The sequence below is a fragment of the Diabrotica virgifera genome, chromosome 3 (assembly GCF_917563875.1).
Source record: "Diabrotica virgifera virgifera chromosome 3, PGI_DIABVI_V3a".
Taxonomy (NCBI): Eukaryota; Metazoa; Arthropoda; class Insecta; order Coleoptera; family Chrysomelidae; genus Diabrotica; species Diabrotica virgifera.
The window spans coordinates 261,533,195-261,551,400 of NC_065445.1; the positions used below are offsets into that span (position 1 = coordinate 261,533,195).

The window sequence follows — 18,206 nt, forward strand, 5'->3', positions numbered from 1 at the left end:
TTAAAATAATTTTATAATGCTTTTTTTACTAGCTGACTATACAAGCATTTATTCATAACATACCTATCTCAATAAATGTAATGATATCTATCTATATCGAAGGACGTTCGGATAAAGTAAAGGCACTTTGACATAATATATACGCAAAACTTTCACGTACATAATAAATATAGTTGTTGAAAATCGCAAATAAAATAATTTGTGTCTAGGTAAATGGGTTACGCAGATGCTAAAGTAAATATATGGTACTATCTGCAAAAAGGGGTTCGCTTGTTTGACAATACAAATATTTATTATTAAATATTTGTTAACATTCGAAAAAGTTTGCTATTTTTTAAGTGTATAGTGTTATTTCAATGGTCTTTATGTGAACGATATTTGAAAAATGTAAAAATAAAAATGTATGAAAACCCAAATAGGTATATGAATAAATAAAAACGTCAAGTTTTTATTCTTCTGCAGATTAGTGTTATTGCTGAAACATTGCCGCATTTTATTTTTGAAATTGCTGCATATCGCACCATTAATTACTTCAGATTGATCCATTTGTGATGTCAAGCAATTATTGGTAAAAAATTGCCCGTGTAATTAACCTTTACAGTCAGTTACAGAGGTTTTACTGTATATCCGCAGTTCTTGTTGATGGATTTTGACGATTCTTTTCTAATTTGTATGGCCAAAGTCCTTAAGAGGCAACATCAGCGCACGGAAAGCGCGTTTCAAGATTGCAGGTTTAATTTTGAATATTTTGTCGGGATATTTGGCACACATATTGCCCTATGTACATGCAGAGCCCAATTTGAGACATATGTTAGTATGTGGAAATTACTCTATAATTAAATAAAGCATTTAAAAAACGAGTGTGTACCGCCATTAAAAAGAACAAAAAAATACACTTTATTCAAATAATTTTTTTATCTGGTGCCTTGATTTGGTGTCACTCTGGAATTACTAAACATCGATTATCTATAACAAGAAATCGAACTTGACTGACTTGGCAACACTTAGCGCGCCTATGAGTATAATAATTATTGTTATCACAATATTGTGCTTTCATTTTTGATAGTATAGTGTTGCTGTCACTGACGTACTGCCAACGCACTGTTGAAAGTTCGTAGAACTTTCGAAAAAAGAAAAATATTGATGACGCGCTAATGTAGCCTCTTAACAGGGTATTTTCACACTACCTTTATTTTACCAGAGAACGGCAGTTCTCGCCAGTGGCGCACAACCCCCCCTACACGCGACACTATATATAGGTACACGAAATTTTCGATTTTCTAAATCTGACTGAATTGAAAATTGGACCAACTCCCATCTTAAAGTTTAGGAAAAGACTCACCCATCCATATGTCAACCATCCATTTTGGCCCAAGGCTGTGGATTTTACGGCCATTCCTATTTATGGTCTGTTTTTCGTTCTCGTCCCCAAAACTCCCAAAAATTTCTAAAATTTAAGTTCGACCTTTGCTGCTTCTGATAGTACTGATCATTAACTTTTCGATGCATGTCTAATTTTGAATGTCGGTTATACCATTCAAAAGTTACCGAGCTCAGAAGAATCACTCAATTTTTATTTAAAAAGTGGAAAATGTTTGTGGATATGTATGAATTTTTTTTCTGTGTTTGAAGAAGGGGTGAGGACGGATTCAGAACCGGTGTAGTTTGTGACTTTTGACCACCCGTAAGCCAGCTATAGAACTTGGTAGGTACAAAGCGACATATTTTTTGGGGGTCTATATCTTCGGTTCAAGAAGAGACAGGAGAACCTGAAATACACCAAATAAATAGTGTTGCGTTAAGCTTTCAAGGACTCTAGACGAATCTAAAGGTGTATACCTTATATCCGGGAAAATTCGAATTTTTAAGTTATAGGATTCACAAGTACGATCAAATCTATTTCCTATGGGAAAAAACGGTTTTTCATGCTCAATAATTCCTGTAATAGCTTCAGTTATCATACTTGACCTTAGATGCATCAGATAGGGGAAGGTGGGAAATACCACGCCCTTAAGCGAAAAAGGTGATTACGAGCAGCTAAAACTGATTTTGAAAATAAAATTTGCATTGGCCTGTTGGCTATGGTATTGGCCAAAAATTGGCTATGCTCAATTTCGTTCTATTCAAACAGTTTAATAATAATAATATTTTTTCTACATTAGTGCATTTGCGGGATATTCCCCACCCGTGGGGTAATTTCGCGCACAGACAGGGGTAATATTGCGCCTTTTATGATAGATTCTATGATATTTATGTAAATAAGTATTAAAAAAACACTATTGGTGATACAGTAGCGATCAACAGGTAGCAAAAACGCGTTCCAAGATTGCGGCTGTAATTTTGAATATTGTTTCGAGATATTTGGCACACGTATTCGTAATATAATAAAGAATGGCGGTACAGAGCCCAATTTGAAAAATATATTAATATGTGGAAATTACTCTGTAATTAAATACATTATTAAAAAAACGAGCCTGTACCGCCATTAAGAAGAACAAAAAATACACTTTCTTCAAATAAATTTTTTTATCTGATGCCTAGATTTTGTGTCATTTTGGAACTAGGTACTAAAATTTTTTATTTCATTAGTAGTTCCAAAATGACACAAAATCTAGGCATCGGATAAAAAAGTTTATTTGAAGAAAGTGTATTTTTTTGTTCTTCTTAATGGCGGTACAGGCTCGTTTTTTTAATATTGTATTTAATTACAGAGTAATTTCCACATATTAATATATTTTTCAAATTGGGCTCTGTACCGCCATTCTTTATTATATTACGAATACGTGTGCCAAATATCTCGAAAAAATATTCAAAATTACAGCCGCAATTTTAGAACGCGTTTTCGCTACCTGTTGATCGCTACCGTTTCCTCTTGAACAAATTTTTTAAACAAACAAAAAACTTAAATCTTTAATTAAAACTGGGCAAAAAACTTATTGCCTACTTTGATAAACAATCATTGGTAATATAAAAAAAATAAATTAATAACATAAGCTAAAAAGGGCCCAAATAAAGGCCATTAAGCAACAAAATCTATGTAAAGTAAAAAAATAAAAAAATAAAGTATTATAAATATTTTACCACATAACTCAACACGGGTAAAAACCGCGCAGTATTACCCCTCACGTATGTTTTCCAAACAATAATAAATATAAAAAAAGTGGGGTAATTAATGTAAGATAAATTATGGTTAAACAAAGGCTAAAACACCATAGATTTACACCAACTCAAAAACAACTAAATAAGTTAAACACTTTGGCTTACTTTGCTTATTTTGTCGTAGCAAAATATTATAACGGCCACATTGCAAACAGAAAATGGCATATTAGCGCCACGGGTGTGAACTTTACAGAATCTGCAATAACTGACAATATTTGGTTGGTTGAGCGCTAGAGATCAGCACTAGCCGAAATTTTATAATAATTCTCAGAGGGCGAGAAACATGGTGCGCGGTATTCCCCGCGCGCGGTATTCCCCCACCTTCCCCTACTACTTGTCAATAGGTTTCAAACTCATGTTTAGTCATCAAAATCGGTTAAGCCGTTTAGAAGTTATTAAGCTACAAAAGTGTAATCCAATTAACGATTATTCCCGAAATGGTTTATATAGTTGTAGTGGTTACGACACTAAATTTAATTTGGCAACGTGCACTTCGAGTTCATTTACCGGCCATCCCAATATTTTTTTTAATCCATTTCGAATAGAAAAAAATCTAGTGTACATTCGATGGACACTAGATCATTTGGGAGATAATGCGACAAAGGCGACCATTTAAAAAGCTTAACGTGTAATCGAGAAACATTGAATTCGACTTTATACATTTAATTTATGTATAAATAACTTTGAAAAACTCCTGATACAAGAATAAAAAACTGCTAAACGCCGTAAAAATGAGTGGCGCATACAATATTCCGGCTACAAAAGATCTGATATGAATATTACGTGGCGCGAAAATGTATTTTCATTTTCATGCAAAACAAAATTCTAGTTTTATTTTAAAAGATTTTTCCATGATATTTGCTAAATTTGAAGTAAAGGCGCCACAAAAGAGTTTCAAAATTTAAACTGTATCAAAGTTACTCTTTTGTGGCGCGTTTCTTCAAATTGTGCAAATATTGTGGAAAAATCTTTTAAAATAAAACTACAGTAATACCTGCCAATAACGGTCACTAAAAATGACAGAACTATTGACCGATATAAAAAGGTAGTCGCTACTAATACCAGGTTTTGTAGTCCACAAATTTTGGTTTGGGGAACTTTGAAACTGGCCGGCTAGTTCAAGTGGCCGGTTTTGACAGGTGGCCGGTAACACAGGTTTTACTGTAGAATTTTCTTTTGCATCAAAATGAAAATACATTTTCGCGCCACGTAATATTCATATCAGAACTTTTGTAGCTGGAATATTGTATGCGCCACTCATTTTTACGGCGTTTGGCGTTTTTGAAGTTATACTTCTTTAAGCGCGATTAAGATTGAGGGTGATTATTTATTATTAATCTGCGCGCATGCGCACACCGACAGTATGGTATAAGTCGTTATACGGACTCTGATTGGGTGTTGAAATGATCTGTCAATAATAAATAATTGTTCAATATGAAGGTAAACAAATAATGTTGTATAATATATTAGTTTTATTGTTGTGAGGACAGAAACAAAAAAGTTTATAATTGTAGTGACTTTTTATATAGTTTTTAAAAGCAACAGATACGTAATAATAATTGTAAATGTTTCAGTATCCTAATAAAAAATTTCATAGGTACCTACCTATTTGAACCTATCAAAATACATAGTATGTAATACTTTTGTTTACATAATTTGATTACCATCAAAATTTCTATCAATATTCACCTAATGTATTGTTTTCTTACTCTATGTTTTGTTGTATTTTTTCAATTCTAAATCATTTCAATTCAAAATTAAAATAATTTGATTTAATTCAGATCTGTCAAAAGTTTAATCCGTTTAGTTAGTCGATCTTTGCACATAATGACGCGCGGTTAAGGTGAATGAATTTCAATACTAACTGCGCTGATAAGCGGGTTCGAACCCCAATAGAAACTTTAATTTTTTTATTTTTTTTATACATTTTATGATTGTAAGTATATTTATTATATAATTTTATTTTCAGAAAATACGTATTTAAAAACATTTCCGACAATTATTGTTCAGAAATCATTTGTGGCATTTTTTTATGCGTTTGTGTGTGTTTTATTCTTTTATTATTATTTTAATTTTTGGCACTGTTTTAATAAAAATGTTTGAGAAGTAGTAAGTATAAATTAGTTTAATATTTAAATAAAATATAAATAAACGTATATTAATTTCGTTTAAATCATATAATAGAAGCATAACTTCTTACGTGCGTACAAAGTACACACACATTCTTTTTTTATTCTTGTATTATTATTAAGGCAGAACTTTTTGTTGGTAATGGTAGTGTGAATTCACGCAATTATAAAGTGGTTTCGTCTCTTACCTGGGAAGAAATGAAGTAAATAATGCTCATCGATCATACTCTCTCTTACAATATTTATGTATAATTTTCTTTTCATGAGCATTTTCAGTGTATCACAAATGATAGAAAAAAAGGTAAGTCCGTGATAATATATTTATAACATTTATTCTAACCTGACATTTTAGTTAAATCTGACAGTTGTCAAATTTTATTTGCAATTTGGCATAAACACAAATCAATTGTGTTTATTGCATTTATAAAATGGTATTTTGTTTGATTTGTATATTCTTATAAATTGTATAGATTATATTCGTAAATATATTATATAATTCGTAAATAATTTTTTTTGATTATAGCGCCATATATTGACAACTAGAATAAATGTCACCGACGAAATGTAATCACCGACGTGCGTTTTTTTCAGTCACATACAATTTAATGCATTAGAAAGAAATCGAAAAGCTGTGACGCACTGAAAGATCCTCATGAGAAGCATAGCTTATTTAATACATATTTTTGTATAGTTTTTTTTAATATAATACTTAATAATTGTCCTAAAATATCATCATCATCAGTGGCTCAACAATCCGTTGTGGATCTTGGCCTGCTCGCAAAGAAGTCGCCACTCCTGTCGATTCCTGGCAACTTCCCTCCATCTTTAGACCCTTAGAATATTTAGGTCTTTTTCCACATCATCAATCCATCTTCTTCGTGGACGTCCTCTACTTCTTGTGCCCTCTGATTTTGAAAATGTTAATTTCTTAGTGCATTCGTGTGTATACTTCTTGTGCCCTAAAATATAATTATTAAAATAAAATAAAAATAATTATTTTTATGAATCTACTTTGCTTCTATTATTATAAACAAGCATGGAGTATGACCACGTTTTGAACTATTTTTTATTGATTACGACATGGTGGATTTTGTTTTTAAAATATTTCAATGAAGTCTTAAATACCTTTATTTATTTTTTTTAGCCTGAAAGACCAGAACTTGGCTCTACAATGGATAAAACGAAATATTGAACATTTTAATGGAGACCCTAACAACATAACGTTATTTGGCAACAGTGCCGGAGCCTCTAGTGTCCACTTTCATATTTTATCAGATAAAAGTGCTGGATTATTTCATAAAGCCATTTTGCAGAGCGGTACTGTCTTCAATCCCTGGAACTGGGGGCGAAACGATATCAACGAACTTCTATTGAAAGCGGGTAAAGTGGTACAAAGCGAAAAAGAGGCGTTGGAAATTTTAAACGATATGCCTTATAAAGAGCTCTACAAAATACAAGAAAAACTCCACGATGTAAGTTTGGACATTTTATTGACTATTTTCACTTGAAGATCCTTTTTGTGGCGTGGGAGATCATCTCATACTGTGTTTGGTTTTACAGTTTTTGTTATGACTTCCCTATTTCCAATACTTTTTTTCCATTCTTCTCTCTTTGATTGTCCTTTCTTCCTTACTTACTTACTTAATCCAGAACTCGCCTACCTTTCGGTGTGAGTTATTACGGAGTTAGGTTCTCCGTCGTTTTCTTACACACTTCCTTCCATTTCCTTCTATCCATGGCCGCTTCCCTCACTTCTTCTGTCCACGTCTTTCTTGGTCTTCCTCTCTTCTTTCTTCCCATATCTCTCGCTTCCTATATTTGTCTTACTATTTTCTCTTCTCCTCTTCTCAGTACATGTCCGAGCCATATAAGTTGTCCTTGTTCGATTGTTGTTTTAACTGGATGTATTTTCAGACTTTCTCTAAAGGTTTGATTTATAATTTTACCTTTCCTTGTTTTCCCTTCTATTGTTCTCAAAAATCTCATTTCTGTGGTTATTAGTCTACGATTTTGCCTTTTTGTTAATGCCCAGGATTCACAGGCATAGGTTAGAATGGGATTCACAATCTTTTTTACTATTTCCGTTTTTATATTCTTAGGTATTTATTTCTTTTTTAAAAAGTTACTCTTAATAATATTTTACAGCTTACCAGTCTTTCCAATTCTTTCATTTATCTCATCTTCTAATTTTCCATCCCGGCTTATGATTACCTCCAAATACTTATATCTGTCTACCTGTTTAAGTTGCTTGCCATCTACTTCTATTTCATGTTTTCCTTTTTGTCTTCCAATTTTCATTGTTTTTGATTTTTCTTTGTTTATTTTCATATTTCTGATTTTAAGCTCTTCATACAATATGTTTATATTTTCTTGTAATTGTTTTTCTGACTCCCCAATGATCACCAGGTCGTCTGCGTAGCATAGTTCTGTTATTTGTATCATTCTCAACTTCCAATATCCTACATTATATTTTCTCCATTTGTGTTTGCATTCTTTTATTACGTCATCTAGTACTAGGTTAAAGAGTAGTGGGCTCAGGACACAACCCTGTTTTAATCCAATGTTGCGGTTGAATACTTTTGATTTTTCATTTCTTGTCCTTAAAAAGCTTTTCGTTTTTTCATATAAACTCTGGATGCATCCTATTAGATCTTTTTCAATTTTTCTCTTCTCCAGTATTTTCCAAATATCTTCTCTTTTAATTCTGTCGAAAGCTTTTTCCATATCTATGAAACATACATGTATTTCTTTTTCTGTTTTAAGAGCTATTTCTATAAAATCTGATCATACAATATGTTTATATTTTCTTGTCAATCTTTCTTTTCTGAAACCACTCTGGCTCTCCTCAAAGGTGTTTTCCAGTTTTTCTCTTATCCTATTTTCTAGTATACTAGCATAAAGTTTTCCTACCGTGCTTCCAAGTGTTATTTCTCTATAGTTTAAGCATTTTTTGCTATCTCCTTTTTAATACAATGGTGTTATAATGCCTATCTGCCAGTCTAGTGGTACTTTCTTTTCATTTTTAGCTTGGTTTATGATGTATAGTAATTCCTGTTGTCTTTCTTCATTCATTTATTTCACCATTTCTGCAGTTATATCATTATCTCCCGGTGCTTTTCCCATCTTGATTTTGTTGATTAGGTACATTTGTTAATTCTTTCTGTGTTATATTTCCTATCTGTTCCTGTTGCTCTTGTGGAGTGTGTTGATTTTTGTTTTGTTCTATCTTATCTCCTTCTACTTGTTCCACTTCCAAGAGCTTTTCAAAGTATTCTCTGCACCTCTCCATAAACTCATTCTCTTCTGTAAGTATGGTTCCATTCTTATTGATTGTCCTTCCTATAGTTCTAATTTCCACACTCCTTAAGTCTTTTTTTACTTGTCTCATCTCAGTTTAGGACTGCCTCTGGTTCTTTTACCTGGTGGTATCCATTCCATTTTTATTGCTCTAACTCTGTTCTCTTGATCCATCCATTCTTGTATTTCGTGATTCATCCGTTGTCTTGCATCCTCTTCGTTTTCCCTCTTTGGTCCCAGTATTTTTCTCATAATCTTCCTCTCAAAAATTTTCAGTTACTCTTCTTCTTTTGCTGTTAATGTAAATTTCTCTGAAACATATATCACTATTGGTTTTATGGTCGTTTTGTAGATTTGCATTTTTGTATTTCGGCTTATTTTCTTATCTCCAAACATTTTTTTATTTTTGTAGAAATAAAACATTCAGAAACATTATGTCCCTCTTCTACAGTTTTCCGATATAATTTTCATATCTACACTTTCATTTCTTCTGTTGACTAATACTCTCCAATATTTGAACATTTCAACCTCTTCGAAGCTGTCAGTTTTGTCATTTGTGTCTTCTTTTTCTTGCTTACATTCATGCATCTTGTTTTACTTTCATCTATTTCAAGTCCTCTCAGTTTTGCTTCATTTTCTATGTCTTGGAAGGTTTTCTTTAATGCCCTTTTATCTGAGGCTACTATGGTTATAAATATCGTCCGTATATTCTATTATTTGTATCGCATTTGTGTTTATAGTTCCTACGTTTGACAGTTTTTTTTATCTTGTCTAGTGATAAAATAAATAGTACTTATGTTCTTACTCCATTTTTTATTTTTATTATTTCTTTCTCTTACCATGTCTGTTGTTGCTTGGGAATCTCGTCTTTCATTTCTAACATGGTTATAATTTTATTTGGTGTTTTACTCTCTTGTAAGTCTTGGATCATTTTTCTTTTGTTTAGTCATCAAACGCCTGTTAAAAGGAAAAGTAATGTGTTACTTCGTCGTACTCGCATGTTTTCTCTATCACATCTTTTAGCTTATGGATAGCATCTATAGAGGATATTCCTTTTCTGAAACCCTACTGGTAATCTTCTATGCTTTGTTCTGTGAAGAACATTTGAAGATCTTAAGATTTGTAGTTTCTAAATAATTAAAGCTTGTCAGCCATATAGACCCAATATACATTATTGCAATATGTAATTTAATATTGTTTCTGTATTTGTTTTAGTCAATATGTGCAAATGTTTATAGACCAGTTGGACCTGTAATAGAAAAACCTAATAAGAGTGCTTTCATTACCCGCAGCCCAATTGAAATATTTAGATCAGGAAATTACAATAAAGTGCCAATGATTTTTGGTACTAATAAGACTGAAGGTATGTTATTGATATCATGAATACAATACTTTTTAAGTTCTAATTCTTCATGTGTCATTTAATGAACAACTAATTATTAAGAAGGGTGCTGGTTCAAAACCTGGAAAGAGCAAGGAAAGATTATTAGCTATCTTTGAAAGAAAACCTTGTGCAATACATAAATATACAAAGGCACAAAATAAAATAGAATTTGGCGAAGTGGATACAACTTTCAACGTAAACAACATACCAGGATATCTATTATCGCGCCAAGATGAAATACCAAACAAAATGAGAAAACAGGTGCAAGCAGCAATAAGAACAAGAGTAAGATGGAAGCTGAAATACATCGAACGATAGGAAAGGATATAACAACCTTAAAAAAATTGAGATAAAAGGCACGAAAGACATCAGCATGAAGAGAAATCCTGAAACAAATCAAGATCCAAAAAGGGTTATTAAGCCAGTGATGAGGATGAACTTCAATTATTTCAAGCCTAAGGTTTTGGCTAAACAATATTCATTTCGAATATTCATTTAAAATATTTATAATTTATTTAATTTTTTTATTTTAATTTATTATAGTTGATATTTTTTTATCATAGGAATGCTTGTGGAATATAACGAACTAATATTCCCCCGATTTAAGCCACCTACCATGTCAATAGAGAATGCAATACCATGGGATTTGCAGCTACAAGAGGGTAGTGCAAAATATAATGAAGTTAAAAAGAAATTGCAAGATTACTACTCAGCACCAACAAGACATAATGACAAATATTTGGTAGGTAGCTGATTTTAATCATTTGGTGCAAGTTTTACTTGCATTAAGGGTATCTAGAACAGCTAGGGTTAAATAAGCTAATGCATTCCAATAGCTAATATACTCTTTCTCTTTCCAATGATTCGGGTTGGTCAAGTGAATCATTAGCATCACCATCATCTAGCCGTTATCGTCCACTGTTGAACATAAGCCTCCTCTAAGCTTCTCCACGCCTTCCTGCCTTAAGCTACCATCATCCAGTTCCCGGTAGTTCTCTTTACATCGTCACTCCATCGCGTTGGTGGTCAACCTCTGCTTCGTTTGTCCGCCCGCGGTTGCCATTCCAATAGTCTTCTATTCCATCTTTCGTTCAGTGTTCTTGCCACATGACGTGCCCATATCCATTTCTTTTTAGCTACATATTTTACTAAGTACGTCTTTGATTTTTGTTCTTTGCCTGATGGTATTACTTGGTATTCGGTCTCTCCTTGTGGTTCCTAGCATGGTTCTCTCCGTGGTCCTCTGCGTCACTTTTAGATTTTCTGCTGACATTTTCGTTAATGTTAGGGTCTCTGCTCCGTATGCTATCATCGGCAATACGCACTGTTCTTTAACTTTTCTCTTCAGAGATGTGGGCATATCATTTTTACATATTTCCCGTGGCCTACCTTACGCGGCTCAGCCCTATCCATGGCCCTCTCCTAGCATGGAGTGATTCCTAGCATGACTCTATCCATGGTCCCTTTCTCCATGGGTTACTCTTAGATTTTTTGCTGACATTTCGTTAATTTTAGGGTCTTTGCTGAATAATAAGATTAAAATTGGGCCATAATCTCTAATGAGCCTACAATATAAGAAGAACGCAAATCTCTATTAGGTACTGTATAATATAAAAAAAATTAACTTATTTTATTTTTAGCCCTTCTCAACTTCTTTGTATTTTCTTGGGATAGTAGCTGCTGTGGAAAACCATGTTAAAACATCCGATGTGCCAGTTTATTTTTATAAATTTGTTTTTGAAGGAGGTCTCAATGCGTTGAAGATAGCAAAAGGTTTAAGTCATTTACCTGGTAAGTGTTAAAATATGTTTAAACTAATAAATATAAGGCTTGTATTGCATTAATCACAATATTCATGGACTGGCTTATTCCTTAAAGAAATAATTAATACTCTTCAACAAACTACAGCATTAAAAACTATGGAAGCAACGGCAATTAAAGTCCAGATGAGACAAGGAGAAATAAGGATGACTTCAGCATATGTAATATAAAGATATTCTCTAAATGACGACGAGCTGGGTGTGTTGCTGAATACAGAAGAACCGTCTATAATAACAGGAGTCAACTCCAGATCCCTTAACTGCAATAGTAGAGCTACAAACAAAAATGGAAGAGATAGTCCTGAAAGATGCTCATTCCAAAAAAAAAGATATAGTCATGATCTAACACTGCAAGAAAGACCCATCGAATAAAAAAATGAATCTAAATACTTAGGAATCATAATAGACAAACGTTTACACCACATGTTAATGCAACAGTCCACAAAACAGACATGGCCACTATGACCAGAGCAACAATCAGAGCACTCATTGGAAGACGAAACAAATTAGCAATGAAAATCAAACTATTGCTCATAGCCCCCTCATAACATATCCATCTCTCGCATGGGACCATAAATTCAACACAAACAAAAAGGATATAAAAGCAGCTCACAACAAATGCTTGGAAGAAGCCGCACAAGTGCGCAGATGCGTAGCTGAACGCTTCCTGTTCAGAGATTTGAAGCAAGTAAGAGTATTGAAGACGATAGAAGAACAAACCAGAGTAAAATTTACGGAGCTAGAAGACCACCCAATCCAGATCCTTCGAGAGATGTTAAGGCATGATGTGTTCCATAGATGGAAGCACACAAGACCTAAACAACAAATGTTAGCGAACATTTAAGGAAGTCTAGATAAGTCTAAGATAGGTCAGTATTCAGGAGGTGTGTTTAATTTACGGTGTATTATAGAATTAAGTGCCATTATGATAAGGACACTTCGTTACCAGGAAAGTTCCTGTGGGTTTTGTTTTTAATTTATGCTAATGGGTATTAAATAGAAATATGAGTAATATAATAAATAGAGAAAAAGGTGAAGTTTTATTGATTTTTTTTAAGTATTACGTAACAAACAAGTCTCTTTTTACTGTTAACGAAAAATTTACAAATGTTAAATTATACGCACACAAATGAACTGAGTTTGGTACATGCTTTAAATTATTTTTAATAAATATTTTTTAAAATAAAAATGTATACCATTTTTATTCAGTTGCAATGCGAAGGCAAAACAATCTTACCTTTCAATTAGAATACGGAGTGCAGTCCAGTCCCTTGAATCGCGATTTTCGGCTCTTATTGGAGCCTTCATCGGAAGGAACGTAGGCACTGTTCTCCATATTTTAACTAATTAGTATCGAGAGGTTTTCCCACCCATTGCAACTGAAATGATGATAGTAGGTGGCTAGCGCCATCTGGCATTGAAAGACGAAGTAGTTTTCAATCCTAATAGTAAATTATTAATATTGAAAATATTAAAAATATTACTAAAAGATTTTTAAATTGAAAACTTATTGGTACACTTTCCTGGTGACACCTCCAAGACTTCTACAATTTGCAAGTCAAATGGATGGAGTGAAGACGAGAGGAAAGGAATTCTACACTATGCAATTCACATCCCCCGTCTGCAGCTGGTAAAGTTCCAACGGAAAAATGCACCTAGTTACTCTACGGAGTAATACGACTATAAAATAAAAATGTATACCATTTTTATAATTACGTATTTTTTATGGGAAATAAGCCACAATTTTACTAAAAAATGAATTTATTAACGTTTCGAAGCCCAAATCGGATTTCGTTGTCAAAATACAAAATACTATTAAAATAAAACAAACATATTGTTGCTAAGTAAAAAAATTCTTCTAATAATTTATTTAATCTGACTCATTTATATTGGCAATTCAGACGTATATTATACATTTTAAAGTAGAAGACTTTAAAATGATATCGCCAATATTTATGAGTTGCGTTCCTGGGACGACTTTACTAAAATATAGTTCATTCGATTACATGAAATCAATCCCAACTCAAGAATATCCGTCGCAAAAAAATCATAGCATGTGATCTGTCTTTAAAAAGACAACCAAATGCAACGATGACAGTAAAATTCTCGCGTTAGAGATTCCATAGTAAATCACGAGGGAAAACCAGGAAAAAACCTCGTGATACTATCCCGACATCGTAAGTATTTGGTTTTACATTTAATCTACCTTCAAAAAACTAATACCAAATTCTGACTTTAATATGTTTAAATTATAAATAATATTAATATTACATAGATATACAATAAGTAATACTAAAATATAAAATTTGTACTAACTCGATATGTTATTGACTTACTAATCGTGGTATTTTCTTTCTATTGACTTCCTCTTTCAGTATGGGTAACCACATCCTACTGCATTCTACCGAGGAATTTGCGACACAATTGGTTTCATTTAGCATAATTAGAGCCGCTTCTTTGATTTTTCTCTTTTTACTATCTGATTCTTTATTATTTTATTATTATTATTATATTATATATATTATTCTTTATTATTCTTTATTATTTAACCATTTTTATTCAGTTGCAATGCGAAGGCAAAACAATCTTACTTTTCAATTAGAATACGGAGTGCAGTCCAGTCCCCTGAACCGCGATTTTCGGCTCTTATTGGAGCCTTCATCGGAAGGAACGTAGGCACTGTTCTCCATATTTTAACTGATTCGTATCGAAAGGTTTTCCCACCCATTGCAACTGAAATGATGATAGTAGGTGGCTAGCGCCATCTGGCATTGAAAGACGAAGTAGTTTTCAATCCTAATAGTAAATTATTAATATTGAAAATATTAAAAATATTACTAAAAGTTTTTAAAATTGAAAACTTATTGGTACACTTTCCTGGTGACACCTCCAAGACTTCTACAATTTGCAAGTCAAATGGATGCTGCAGTGAAGACGAGAGGGAAGGAATTCTACACTATGCAATTCACATCCCCCGTCTGCAGCTGCTAAAGTTCCAACGGAAAAATGCACCTAGTTACTCTACGGAGTAATACGACTATAAAATAAAAATGTATACCATTTTTATTCAGTTGCAATGCGAAGGCAAAACAATCTTACTTTTCAATTAGAATACGGAGTGCAGTCCAGTCTCCTGCACCGCGATTTTCGGCTCTTATTGGAGCCTTCATCGGAAGGAACGTAGGCACTGTTCTCCATATTTTAACTTTATAGTCGTATTACTCCGTAGAGTAACTAGGTGCATTTTTCCGTTGGAACTTTACCAGCTGCAGACGGGGGATGTGAATTGCATAGTGTAGAATTCCTTCCCTCTCGTCTTCACTGCAGCATCCATTTGACTTGCAAATTGTAGAAGTCTTGGAGGTGTCACTAGGAAAGTGTACCAATAAGTTTTCAATTTAAAAATCTTTTAGTAATATTTTTAATATTTTCCATATTAATAATTTACTATTAGGATTGAAAACTACTTCGTCTTTCAATGCCAGATGGCGCTAGCCACCTACTATCATCACTTCAGTTGCAATGGGTGGGAAAACCTCTCGATACGAATCAGTTAAAATATGGAGAACAGTGCCTACGTTCCTTCCGATGAAGGCTCCAATAAGAGCCGAAAATCGCGGTTCAGGGGACTGGACTGCACTCCATATTCTAATTGAAAAGTAAGATGTTTTGCCTTCGCATTGCAACTGAATAAAAATGGTATACATTTTTTTTAAATGGAAGAGATAGTCCTGAAAGATGCTCATTCCAAAAAAAAGATATAGTCATGATCTAACACTGCAAGAAAGACCCATCGAATAAAAAAAATGAATCTAAATACTTAGGAATCCTAATAGACAAACGTTTACACCACATGTTAATGCAACAGTCCACAAAACAGACATGGCCACTATGACCAGAGCAACAATCAGAGCACTCATTGGAAGACGAAACAAATTAGCAATGAAAATCAAACTATTACTCATAGCCCCCTCATAACATATCCATCTCTCGCATGGGACCATAAATGCAACACAAACAAAAAGGATATAAAAGCAGCCCACAATAAATGCTTGGAAGAAGCCGCACAAGTGCGCAGATACGTAGCTGAACGCTTCCTGTTCAGAGATTTGAAGCAAGTAAGAGTATTGAAGACGATAGAAGAAAAAACCAGAGTAAAATTCACCGAGCTAGAAGACCGCCCAATCCAGATCCTTCGAGAGATGTTAAGGCATGATGTGTTCCATAGATGGAAGCACACAAGACCTAAACAACAAATGTTAGCGAACATTTAAGGAAGTCTAGATAAGTCTAAGATAGGTCAGTATTCAGGAGGTGTGTTTAATTTACGGTGTATTATAGAATTAAGTGCCATTATGATAAGGACACTTCGTTACCAGGAAAGTTCCTGTGGGTTTTGTTTTTAATTTATGCTAATGGGTATGAAATAGAAAGATGAGTAATATAATAAATAGAGAAAAAGGTGAAGTTTTATTGATTTTTTCAAGCATTACCTAACAAACAAGTATCTTTTTGCTGTTAACGAAAAATTTACAAATGTTAAATTATACGCACACAAATGAACTGAGTTTGGTACATGCTTTAAATTATTTTTAATAAATATTTTTTACTCTAGAAAAGAAATGGATCATTAGTATCATTACATTGTCCTTTTTAGAAATATCAACTACCTTGGGTTTTCTTCTAACCGCTTCTTGCCATAATTCTGATTAAACATTTTGTCCTTGATCAAAATGTAACTCTAAAGGCACCCCATTTCTAGATGCAACGTTTTTGATGAATGTTTGTGCTACTGTAGTTGCTTCTTGATTACGAAGGGGAGCAATTGCAGGTAATTTTGAAACATAATCCACTACAACCATCAAGTACTTATTTCCCTTTTAGTTAATTGAAAGTCATCGTCATCAATGGTGGTACAACTCTTCGTGAGTCTTTCTCGCGTTTACTATTGCCTTCCATATTTGTCGCTCCTGTATTTTCCTTTGTCTGACTTCCATTTTCCCCAGATCCTATCTGACTGCATCTTTCCGCCTTTTCCTATACCGTCCTAGAGACCTTCTTGCATCTGGTCTTTTCCAAAATACATTGTTTATAAATCGATTGTTGTTACAGCGTATGTTCTGTCCCTCTTTTATTACTTAGTGTATTGGCTTTTATACAGGGTGTCCCGAAAAGATTGGTCATAAATTATACCACAGATTCTGAGGTCAAAAATAGGTTGATTGAACCTCACTTACCTATATACAATAGTGCACACAAAAAAAGTCACAGCCCTTTGAAGTTACAAAATGAAAATCGATTTTTTTTCATATATCGAAAACTCTCAAAGATTTTTTATTGAAAATGGACATGTGGCATTTATATGGCAGCAAAATCTTAGAAAAAAATTTAAGTAAAATTTGTGCACCCCATAAAAATTTTATGGGGGTTTTGTTCCCTTAAACCCCCCCAAACTTTTGTGTACGTTCCAATTAAATTATTATTGTGGCACCATTAGTTAAACACATTATTTCTAAAACTTTTTTGCCTCTTAGTACTTTTTCGATAAGCCAGTGTTTATCGAGATATTTTGAATATTTGTCGAATCCACCACATATTTGTATATTAGTGTAGGAAACAGAGGTTGAACCTTGCAAAATGGACACAAGTCCGGTTTTATTTTTTATCTGGCATATCAAGGGGTGCTTATTATAAGACTAACTTTTTCTGAAAAAATTTCGCCCCGGAACCCCCCTTTTCACCCCTTTAAAGGGGGTAATTTATGGTTTTTGCAGAACGTAGCCCTTCCTGTACATTTTACAAAAAATTTTTTTTATAGAAATATGAAGAGGACTATATTTTCTACGATTTATTTCCGACAGCATCTCTCTATCATCCACCGTTTAGCAAGGGTGGCGTCCCAAAGTCGACAAGTTTTTAAAAAAGAAGTTTTTAAAAAATATATATTTTTCCCTAACTGTAACGGAAATTAAAAAGAAATGCTGCGGAGATTATTCACAAATAGATGATTGATTTTTTGGTATAGGTTTCACTTAAGGGTAATTGCCCTTTTTTTAATTACAGGGTGTTACATTTTAAAAAACCCCTTTTTATACCATCTGAACCGTTTATGCTAGAGTAAAAAGACTTTTAACGATTACCCATGTACTGGTGTTATTTACAAATTTGTATAATGCACCCCCATTTTTTCCCCGAAACCCCCCAAAAAAAAAGAAGAATTAATAAATAAAGTGATTTTCTTGGAATCCTTCACACACAATGCCCTTCATTAATATGCTTCATATATCATTTTGTGCAAGTTATTATTACCCATGCATGGACACTAAAAGCGATTTCCTAGTGCAACCCCTGTAGTCAAAAACAATAAATAAAATGGGGGGTTGAAAATTTTTTTTTGTTTTTTGCTTTTTGATCCAT

General features: G+C 33.3%; 1 protein-coding gene across 3 annotated transcripts in view; it reads left to right on the top strand.

Moving 5' to 3' along the window:
• Window positions 1-18,206, top strand: part of LOC114326832 (esterase B1) — a 95,788-nt gene that overhangs the window by 66,069 nt on the left and 11,513 nt on the right. For all 3 annotated transcript variants that reach the window (XM_028275286.2, XM_028275287.2, XM_028275285.2), the window contains exons 5-8: window positions 6,433-6,760; window positions 9,801-9,948; window positions 10,533-10,711; window positions 11,610-11,760. In XM_028275286.2, coding sequence (XP_028131087.1) covers window positions 6,433-6,760; window positions 9,801-9,948; window positions 10,533-10,711; window positions 11,610-11,760 — 806 coding nt within the window. The remainder of the gene's footprint in view (window positions 1-6,432; window positions 6,761-9,800; window positions 9,949-10,532; window positions 10,712-11,609; window positions 11,761-18,206) is intronic.